Source organism: Vigna unguiculata, chromosome 6, assembly GCF_004118075.2.
Source record: "Vigna unguiculata cultivar IT97K-499-35 chromosome 6, ASM411807v1, whole genome shotgun sequence".
Classification (NCBI taxonomy): Eukaryota; Viridiplantae; Streptophyta; class Magnoliopsida; order Fabales; family Fabaceae; genus Vigna; species Vigna unguiculata.
This window is the reverse complement of record NC_040284.1, coordinates 11,936,514-11,947,329: the sequence shown is the minus strand read 5'-3', so window position 1 is coordinate 11,947,329 and position 10,816 is coordinate 11,936,514. Positions and strand designations below refer to the sequence as shown.

At 34.6% G+C, this 10,816-nt stretch overlaps 2 protein-coding genes across 2 annotated transcripts; one reads left to right on the top strand and one right to left on the bottom strand.

The window, feature by feature from the left end:
* Positions 1 to 962: 962 nt before the first annotated feature.
* On the bottom strand, positions 963 to 2,739 carry LOC114187481 (UDP-glycosyltransferase 73C4-like). Its single transcript, XM_028075742.1, has one exon. The coding sequence runs from the start codon at positions 2,665 to 2,667 to the stop codon at positions 1,057 to 1,059; it is 1,611 nt and encodes a 536-aa protein (XP_027931543.1). The 5' UTR covers positions 2,668 to 2,739; the 3' UTR covers positions 963 to 1,056.
* Positions 2,740 to 5,691: 2,952 nt separating this feature from the next.
* Positions 5,692 to 7,549, top strand: LOC114187353 (cytochrome P450 71D11-like). The gene is made up of 2 exons (XM_028075589.1): positions 5,692 to 6,676; positions 6,752 to 7,549. The coding sequence occupies exons 1-2, from the start codon at positions 5,798 to 5,800 to the stop codon at positions 7,385 to 7,387; spliced, it is 1,515 nt and encodes a 504-aa protein (XP_027931390.1). The 5' UTR covers positions 5,692 to 5,797; the 3' UTR covers positions 7,388 to 7,549.
* The last annotated feature ends 3,267 nt before the right edge of the window (positions 7,550 to 10,816 follow it).

Genomic DNA, 10,816 nt, shown 5'->3' with positions numbered 1-10,816 from the left:
TTCTTTCTTTTTTCAAAGCTCCTCTCCAATTCTCTCTCTGGATTGCAATTCTCAGCCCTCACTTGACACCCACTATGACTCTCTGTTTAAGTCCAAAATAAATAATACCAATAATAAAAACGAAATTAACTTAATTTTAAGGTTTTATGACTCTCTAAAATGCATACTGCACAGTAAAAATCTACTGTCAATTCAAATAAGCCTTTGTTTCACTATTCTTGCCTGTCATAGAAAATAAAAATTCATACATGGTTGAAATATTGGCCATTAAATTTCCTCCACTTACAACTTTGCTTTTCCATCAAGTTCTACAATATAAAGAGCCAAGCAAGGAAAAAGGAACACAGCATTTTCCATATCAGTTTTGATCTGTTTTTCCACGAGATGTAAAAGTGAAGTTCAGAATTTAGTTAACCACAGTTGATGATGAACACTAAAAAGTATTTATTTAACCACAGTTAATGGAAAAGGTTATCAATATCAATAACTCTAAAAGTTTATTTTCTTCAAATACGTAAACACCTAACTAAACCAAAATACTTAAAGTAATTGTTTTATTTTAAACGGCTAAGGACATGAAATATATGACTTTAGTTAAAAACTAAAGGAAAATTTTTAACCTGATTGCTGCATGATGTCTTGGATAAGAGAAGTGATGGCAACATTTGCTTATGGAGGCAGAAGAAAAGGCATGGTCCCAATTGCTACATGGTCCCTATTGCTACATTCGGGTTGTACATGTTTCTCAGGTACTTACATTAAAAATTTAAAATTTTAGATATGATATAATTAATTAGAGATTCAAAAGTATTTGAAAGAAAAAAAAAAAGCATGATTTGTGAAAAAAACGTAAAACAATTATTTTATGATATAAAAATAAATACATCAGTCACAATTAATTATCACGTAAGGTGTAAGGTTCATTTATTTTTTTCAAATGTTAACTATTGATATGACTAAAATAAACGAAAAAGCCTTATCACATACATAATGTCTTTGCTCCCTTAACATACAACACAAAGAAACACAGATTGATGAAAAACTAAAGTAAAATTTTTATCCTGATTGTTGCATGATGTGTTGGATAAGAGAAGTGAGGGCAAGATGAGAAGAGCCTTCTTCTTGAACAGCTCTGTTTGCCATTTCACTCATTTTGATTAACCTTTCTCTTCTCTCTTTGCTTTCTTCTCCATCTTCATCCATCACCATGCATATTCCCTTCTTAATATCATCCTTCTTCACCATCACACCTCTCTTCTCTTCCTCTCCCTCTCCCCACTTCAATGGAACCTCTGCCCCAACGCTCACCCCAATCTTCAACACGTGAGTAACAAGCTTCTCGTTTAAAAATTGATCACCAAACATAGGCCAAGTAACAAGTGGCACTCCACCGCTTATCGCTTCAAGTGTTGAATTCCAACCACAGTGTGTTAAGAATCCTCCAATGGAAGGGTGTGATAATATGATTACTTGTGGTGCCCAACCTCGAATTATAAGGCCTCTCCCTTTCGTCCTTTCCTCAAACCCTTCCTCAGAGATCCAGTTTTCCAGTTCTTGGAACTGCCTTCCCTCCCTAATAACCCATACAAATGCCCTTTTTGTATCTTCCAAGGCCAAGGCCAACTCCACAAGTTGTGAAGGAATCAAGTTGCATATGCTTCCAAAACAAACATACACCACAGACTTTGGTTGTTGCACATCTAGCCACTTCAAGCAACGGTGCTCACTGATTGAGGCCTGGTTGCCTCTTTCAATCTTGTCCAAACCATCTTTGTTGCATAATGAAACAGGACCAATGAACCATGCCTTATTATTTTTAACCTTCTTGAAATCCCTCACATATGCTTTCTCCAACTCCTCAAAAGTATTTATAATAACCCCATAAGACTTCTTTTCAGCTTCACGTACCTGCTCGCTAAATATTTTTTCTTCATTTGATCTCGGAATCATCAGAGGTATCTGCTCTTTGGTAACTTGGATTTGGTCAGGTATTTCAGGAATAGTGAAATACTCTGATTCTGAGATGATGCTTTCACAAACCTCTGAATTAATGTGTAGCTGGTGCATACAATGAAGGCAGAAGCAAGAAAATCCGTGGAAAGAAATCCTTGGAATATGATGCTTTTCAGCTAGTTGAGCGGTCCAGGGAAAACACAGGTCAGAGATTATGCAACTTGGTTTTGGTGTTAGTGCTTCAAACAATTCCTCGGCCGACTTCTGAAGCATGTTGATGGCATTGTACATTTTGTTGATCATATCCATTGATGTCATCATGTCCAGATTCTCACACCCTTCGGGTAGTCCTACCTCTTTTGCTGGAAAATGCTGTTGTAGAAGTCGAATTTGAAGACCAGATGAAACAGCACGAGAAAGAACTGAATTGAAACGTGATGCATTTTTTGGTGTGGTGAATATGGTAACAACCGCACCACGCTGTGCCAATAATCTTGAAATATCCATCATTGGGATCATGTGGCCTTGAGCCATTAGGGGAAACAAGACGAAGTGAAGCTCGGTTGTTTCGGAAACCATGGCTACTATAAAAGAGGCAAATGAATTATGCAGTAGTATGTCACTGCAAATGAATTGTGTAGTGAAGATTGTTTGTTTGGAAAACCATGACTGCTTAATTCCCCAGATTTTATAATGATGTAAGAGCATATGCATTGATTATTGATTTTGAATAATTTAATAATTTATTGTATTGCGGTGCATGGATACGGAAGATGTAAGAGTTTTGGCGTTACAAAATTCTCTGCCAAAAGAGATGCAGACAAAGAAGTTGATAACAAAAATCTTTCAATTTCTAGTTATCTCTCTCCCACCACCTCTCAAAGATCAGCTTGCTTCTTTGCAGCCATACAAAATCCATGAATTAAATATTACATTACACAAACAAAAATTATTAAACAAATTTAATGTAATCATTTTTGTTTGATGTGCTTAATCTAAAGTTTAAATAAATTAATTACATAAAAATATGATACAAATTTAATCATATTATTACTTTATCTGTTTAATCCACTTTCTATATTCACGAACCGAATCGTTAAATCAACTGACAGATTTTATAAAATACTAATTTTATTTTTTAAAATTAAAATATAAATATTTTATTAAAGTACATATATCTACATCCAAATGTTATATTTAAAATTAAAATTACTTGTATTAATGTAACTTCAATTAAAAAACATATTTACTTTTTAATTTAAATTCATTGTTTTAAAATGAATCAAAGTAGATAGGGTTTTGGTTTTTGCGAATAAAAGGAGGATAAGTATTACCTTATATATTAATACTACATTTATTTATAATTTTTTTGTCTTTTTGTATTTAAATATATAGATATTATTTGAGGAGTAGATGGTAATAAAGAAGAAGACCTATATAGGGAAAGCACCCGTTGGCTCTCAATCCAGCACAACCAGGTAACATAAATGCTTATTTTGACGTCAAAATAAGGAAAATAAACTTTAGTAATAATATGATTACATATGATCAAACAAATACTATGATTCTAGCCATCCCAAAATTGCATCTGCTCCTCACCAGATCCTTATTCATAATACCTTCATAGCATATGGATATCTGATACACAAATCAGGGGATTAAAAGTGGGTGGCAGTGGAATAGCAGAAGTAAAGAGCAGGGCAGGTTTGATCCAAATCATTTCAACTCTCTAATATTACAGTCCTCATTAATAACAAAATAATCTTTGTATGAATTTCTCTATGAAAGTATTAATCTTTAATATGACAATAGCACTAAAAAAATACACAGAATTTGATGGCCAATACTGACGATTAGCAAACAAATACTGTACTTTAACTTTCTGTTTTATCACAAAACAAAGAAATGAATGAGTAAATACCCACTAGTGAAGTTTATCGTGATGATAGACAACAACATCATGTGTGCAACAGGATCTACTAATGGAAACTTCACCACTAAATGCCTCTATTCAGCTGTGAGAGAGAAAGTTAGAGTTATAGAAAATGAACACACTTTTGTAGTATGAAAAGTGATTGCAATAGGATGGAAGCGGTCCGAAAAGAACCTGAACACAAATTTTAAGAAATGCATCATAAGGTAAAAAAATGAGTGTGGAAACTTGAGCTTTCTTCATTGTCTCCACCACGTAAAGTAAAATAGGTAGCACAACTAAGACATTAAGCAATTAATGATAACCAGACCACTACTGTCAAAATGGGTCGGAACTCACGAACCAACCGGCTCACCACGGGCTCAGGTCAGGTTAGATTAAAATTTTTTTACAAATTTCAATATGGGTTGATTTTTGACCTGACTCATTTAGAACCCGGTTCATCCGGGTTGAACCCGTGGTGAGCCGGGTTGGTGCAGAGAAAAGGGTCACACAAGTGTTTTTATTTATTTTGATTAAGTTGGGCTTTACATTTGGGTCATGTTAGGTTGTTTTTTTATCCAACACATAAATAATTTGTATCTTTTTTATTTTTGTTTGTATTTGGATTGTATTAAAGTTTATTTAGATTTAATTAGAATTACAATTTAGTTTTGACTGAAAAAAAAAATAAAAAATAAAATTCTTTTTAGTTAAGTGAACCCGTGAGCCAACCTGTTTAACCCGCCAACCTGTGGTGGACCGGGTCGGGTTCAAATTTTTTTGGCTCGCTAAAAAGTGAGCCGGGTCGGGCCAGGTTACCCGTTTTGACAGCTCTGCAGACCACAAATAAGATTATTACAGGAAATGAACTTGTTTTAAGTAGGCTTAAATACCTTTTTCGTCCTCATTTTCGTAGTGTTTGTTGCGGATGATCCTCATTTTGACAGAATGTTTTAAATGGTCCTCATTTTTACCGAATGTTTAAAATGGTTCTCATTTTCGTAATTCGTGTTTTATTTGGTCCTTTTCTGTGACATTGTTTAAATTAGTAACAGAGCACTGTACAGGTAACACTGTTTGTATTACGTTGCATTGGGGTGTGTTACGTGTACTGTACAGGTGTGGTAATTTAGAAACCATGCAGAACATCACAACAATACAAGCACAAACAAGCCTTAAAATAGAATTACGAAAACCCTAACCCACGAGCACATAACCCAGAAAAGCTTAAACTCACTTACCTCATGATTAACTGGAAAATTAAAATGAAGAGCGCGATTGCAATCCAACAATGAAATGGCAGGTATTAGCTGCTTCCTCTGCAAATCCGAGCTCAAGAAAGATGAAGATGAAGAAATCGCCTCCAACGATGAAGAGCGCGATTGCAATCCAACTTAAGCCCTAATTGCAAAATTTCTCCCAAATTGAAAAGTTAACGTTAATTAGTCATCTGTACAGTACACGTAACACACCCCCAATTTAACATAATACAAATAGTGCCACCTGTACAATGCTCCGTTACTTATTTAAACGGCATCACAGAAAAGGATCAAACAAAAAACATGAATTGCGAAAATGAGGACCATTTTAAACATTCTGTCAAAATGAGGATCATCCGCAACAAACACTACGAAAATGAGGACGAAAAATGTATTTAAGCCTTTTAAGTAATAGGATGAAGCGGTCTTAATAGAAGCTGAACACAAAGCAAGATCAGAGTGGTGCCACACTTTTCTTTAAGAGATGTAACACGATATAAAAGAGAGACCAAGGGTGTTCTAATTTTTCTGGCTACAAAACAACGGATAGTTTAAATGTGATGTGTATATAAATCTGGTAGAAGGATCACAAACACACTGCAAATCTAATCTGCTTCCCTTCCTTCCTATTACGTCTACTGTTTCTCTGTTCCTTCTCTGTTATACTTCCATGGCTGAATTAGTTCTCTACTTTTCAGCTCTTTTCTTCTGTGTCTTCACAACCCTTATACTCAGAAAATTAGGAAAGAAAGCTGATGACACAGCCACACCCTCTAACATGCCCAATGGGCCTACAAAGCTACCTATCATAGGTAACATACACAACTTGGTATCCTCTCATCCACATAGAAAATTAAGAGACCTGGCCTTAAAATATGGACCCTTGATGCATCTCCAACTTGGAGAGGTTTCTACCATTGTCATTTCATCCCCTGAGTGTGCTAAGGAAGTGATGAAAACCCATGACATTAACTTCGCCACAAGGCCTAAAGTCCTGGCCATTGATGTACTGAATTATAACTGCACAAGCATCGCTTTTGCTCCTTATGGAAATTATTGGAAGGAGGTAAGAAAAATTTCCATGTTGGAGTTCTTAAGCCAAAAACGTGTGAACTCATACGAGGCAATAAGAGAAGAGGAACTGTTCAATCTTGTGAAGTGGATAGATGCACAGAAAGGATCCCTCGTCAACCTCACTGAAGCTGTACTTTCATTCATTTATACAATTGCTTCAAGGGCTGCCTTAGGTAAGAAATTCAAAGACCATGACAACTTTATATCAGTTATTACAAAATTAACCAAACTTGCTGGAGGTTTCTACATCGGAGATTTTTTTCCTTCTGCTGTTTGGCTGCAACATGTAACTGGAATGAGGCAGAAGCTCGAGAGGTTGCATCAACAGGCTGATCGGATAATGGAAAACATTATCAATGAGGCCAAAGATTACCAAAGGGAAGCAGCAAATCTCTTGGATGTTCTGATACAGTACGAGAATGGCAGCAAGCCGGATTTTTCTTTAACCAGGAATAACATGAAGGCAATAATTATGGTATGGATCATAATCTTTCGATTAATCTTTCAATCATTATCTATTTACTTTATTTACTTTTAACCCCTTTTATAGGACATTTTTGGTGCTGGAGGTGAGACATCAGCAACAACCATTGATTGGGCCATGGCTGAAATGATGAAGAATTCAAGGGTAATGAAAAAAGCACAAGATGAGGTTAGAGAGGTATTCAACATGAAAGGAAGGGTCGATGAAAATTCTCTGCATCAACTAAAATATTTGAAACTAGTTGTAAAAGAAACCTTAAGATTGCACCCTCCAACTCCTCTATTGCTTCCAAGAGAATGTGGTGAAACATGTGAGATTAGTGGCTATAAGATACCAGCCAAAAGCAAGGTGATAGTGAATGCTTGGGCAATTGGAAGAGATTCCAACTACTGGACTGAACCAGAGAGCTTTTTTCCAGAGAGATTCATTCACAGCCATATTGACTACAAAGGAAATGACTTTGAGTACATTCCTTTTGGAGCTGGAAGAAGGATATGTCCGGGAATCACATTTGCATCCAGAGTTATTGAATTGGCCCTTGCAAGCTTGCTCTATCACTTTGATTGGAAGCTTCCAAGTGGAATGATAAATGAAGATTTGAACATGACTGAGGACTTTGGAGTCACAGTTCGAAGAAAGCATCATCTGTTCTTGCTTGCCTTTCCTTATCTTCCTCTCTCTGTCCCATCAATTTCACATTAAGCAACAAACCCACCTGTCATTTTTCGTTTAGTAGATGCTTTCAGTTTTTATATTAGTTTTCATCATCAGTAGTAGTTCTTAGACTCTTTAAGTGTTATTGTAAAAGTATTCGTGCCAGATTAATGAATTCAAAAGCATGAAACTTCAGACTTATACGTCTCATCATATTATTGTTCATTCAAACTCAAATCTAAAATTAGAAACACATCTCGCAAATTTGATAATCTCGATTACAATAATTCAATACTGAAATTGGTTAACTTTAGAATACATAGTTCATTTTATAACTTTTTTGCATAACTGATGTTCTGTTTAGCAGTAACAGTGTGTCTCCGCATTCTAATTCTTTTTATCATACGTAAGTGACATGATTATTACTTAATTGTATAATTATTTTAATTTAATTAACTTGGCATATTCTGTGTGACATTAGGATCAACAGAGTCAAGTCCATAAAGTTCATCAATGTACCTTGTTCATCAATGCAAGTAATATTTGTGGGCCAATATTTGTTTTGCCCACTCTAGGTGGCCCAGAAAGTCATATAATTTTCCTTGCATATATCAGAAAGTCTCAACTTTAAACAAATGGATTATTAGCATGCTACAGTCAATATCTTAAAACCATTTTAACAACTGAACCTTGGAAGAATATTTGGGTAGTTTGCAAGCAATGTAGAGCCAATCCATTGGAGAGTTTCCACACAGACACAATGTGTGTGTCAACTTCCAAAATTTATAGAAAACTAGTGGAACCAAACCTAAGCACCTAGGCATAGCACAACTCTAATCATGTCCTCCAATTCCATGTTCCAATAAACACTTAAAGAGAACGGTCCAAACCTTAATGTTATGATAAGATTTCCTATTATTTTGGTTTTAAAACTTTTGATTCCTTGTGTTATGCGTCCACTCTTCTTTCTAGTAGACACAAGTTTAGCCTAAGGGCTATTGCAGCTGTTTTCATAGGAAATCCCCATAATTATAAAGGATACAAGTTGCTTGATTTATCCACTAAGAAAGTCTTCATATCTAGAGATATTAAGTTTTATGAACACATTTTTCCTTTCAAAAATAAAAACTTTCCTGAAAATAATTATGATTTTTTCCCTGCTTCTGTTATTCTGAACTTTAATTATCAAACTGATTTTGACGACTCTACCTGTGTTTGTTATCCACAAGAAGAAAATCTGAATATAACCAATAGAAAGGATGCATATTATTGAAAGGTGCACTAATATAACCAGACCACAAATGAAACGAGATATACATAACTTAGCCAAACCACAAATACGTTTTAGTGTTCATCATCAACTGTGGTTAACTAAATTCTGAACTTCACTTTTGCATCTCGTGGAAAAACAGATAAAAACTGATATGGAGAATGCTGTGTTCCTTTTTCCTTGCTTGGCTCTTTATATTGTAGAACTTGATGGAAAAGCAATGTTTTAAGTGGAAGGAAATTTAATGGCCAATATTTCAACCTTGTATGAATTTTTATTTTCTATGACAGGCAAGCATAGTGAAACAAAGGCTTATTTGAATTGACAGTAGATTTTTATTGTGCAGTATGCATTTTAGAGATACCAAATGTTTCAGTTTCTGAAGCAGACCAGATACAGATCATCTTTTCTTCTCATTGTAATAAGCTTTATTCATTGTGCAGTATATTTTCATACTTAAAACAAGTTCATTTCCTATAACAGCCATTGCTTCATATCTCATCTTATTTGTGGTCTGGTTAATTGTTTAATGTCTTAGTTGTAACTTCTTGAAATTTAGTGGAGTAGATTATTGAATGATTGTGTATATATCCTTCTGCTTCAGATTCTCCCATATGGGGAAAGCAAACTTCTAATACTTGAACCTTCTGTGAAAGCATTAAGTTTTAATAAGAAAATAGCACTAAAAAAAAACAGAACACAAATCATGGGGTTACACCTAACCTATGAAATGCAATGGGTAATAGTTTCCAAATGGTTTATTTTTTTCTTCATCAGCCAAGAAGAAATTTAAAGCATTACAAGTATAGGAGAAGATGAAAATGATGATAGTGTCTGTCCCAAAGAGTTAGTGGTAGTTACAACTAAGACATTAACCAATTAAGCAGCTGATTCAAAGGATCACTAATATAATATAACCATCTGATAAACCATGGATTTCACTTGTCTGCACAGAAAATAATGTTTGAAAGATATCAAAAGATTCATTGAACCTTCTCTGAAAGCATTAAGTTTTAATAAGAAAAAACAGAACACAAATCCTTGTTATTCTTCAATGCAGGGTGAGAACTTTGTTCCATTTGGGCAGAAGGATTTACTCAACCAAAATAAGATGCAAATGCCATAGTGTCTTGGTAGAATGTTAACCGAGGAATCTACACTAACATAATTGTGTTACATTTATTGCATTGCCAATAGGGTTGAAGAAGAGAAAAAATTGATTTTTTTGAAAGCACGAAATCACTTGAACATGAAAGTTAGCTATACACTAACTTCTCAATTAACATACGAACATGAAAAAACTGGTCTGAGACTAGAGGTAACTGGTATATGAGACTAGAGGTTTCCTAGTGTTTTAGCCGTATTCTTACTTGAAATACATCATAGGAATTCAAGTTTCCCTTTTTGAATAACTAGTGGTTTATTTTGTTAGCATTATTTATTTACATCACGTGTAAATAAAAACACCTATATTGGCTAAGAAGAAAGATACCCTTCCATTCAAAACACTGAATGATTACGGCTCAATAATTAAGAACACTGAACGATTTGAGGTTTTAGTTTCATGTCTTATGTTGAAAGGTTTGTTTTGGCTTTGATATTAAGTTAAAGTTGTGTGAAGCTGTACTGTAATGAATATGTGTTTCTTTGTGTTCCTTGTTAAGTGAGCAAAACTTTGGTGGTCCACATTTGCAGTTTCCATGTCTATTTGATGGCAAAACAACAACTTTTGAATGGAAAAGGTTTCTTTCTTCTTGAAGAAGATTATCAATATCAATAACTTATTTTCTTCAAATACGTAAACAGCTAACTAAAACAAAATACATAAAGTAATTGTTTTATTTTAAACAGCTAAGGACATGCAATATATGACTATATGTCTCCTTCAGCTTCCCTTAAAGGACCCTACATATGCCAAGATTATACCAAGATTAAAAGGGATTTTGATTAATCAAAAGGGAGTAACTGTGAAAAAGAGAGGAGCAACTTGAGAATGGTTCCAGACTTTTCTTTAAGAGATCTAACACGATATAAAAGAGAGACTAAGGGGGTTCTTATTTTTCTGACAAAAAAACAACGGATACTTTAACTGTGATGTCTATATAAAGAGAAACTATGACACAAGAACGATCAGTATGAGGCTGCAACATGTGACTGGCATGACAAAAACCATTATCAATGAGCATAAAGAGGCAAAGTCTAAGGGA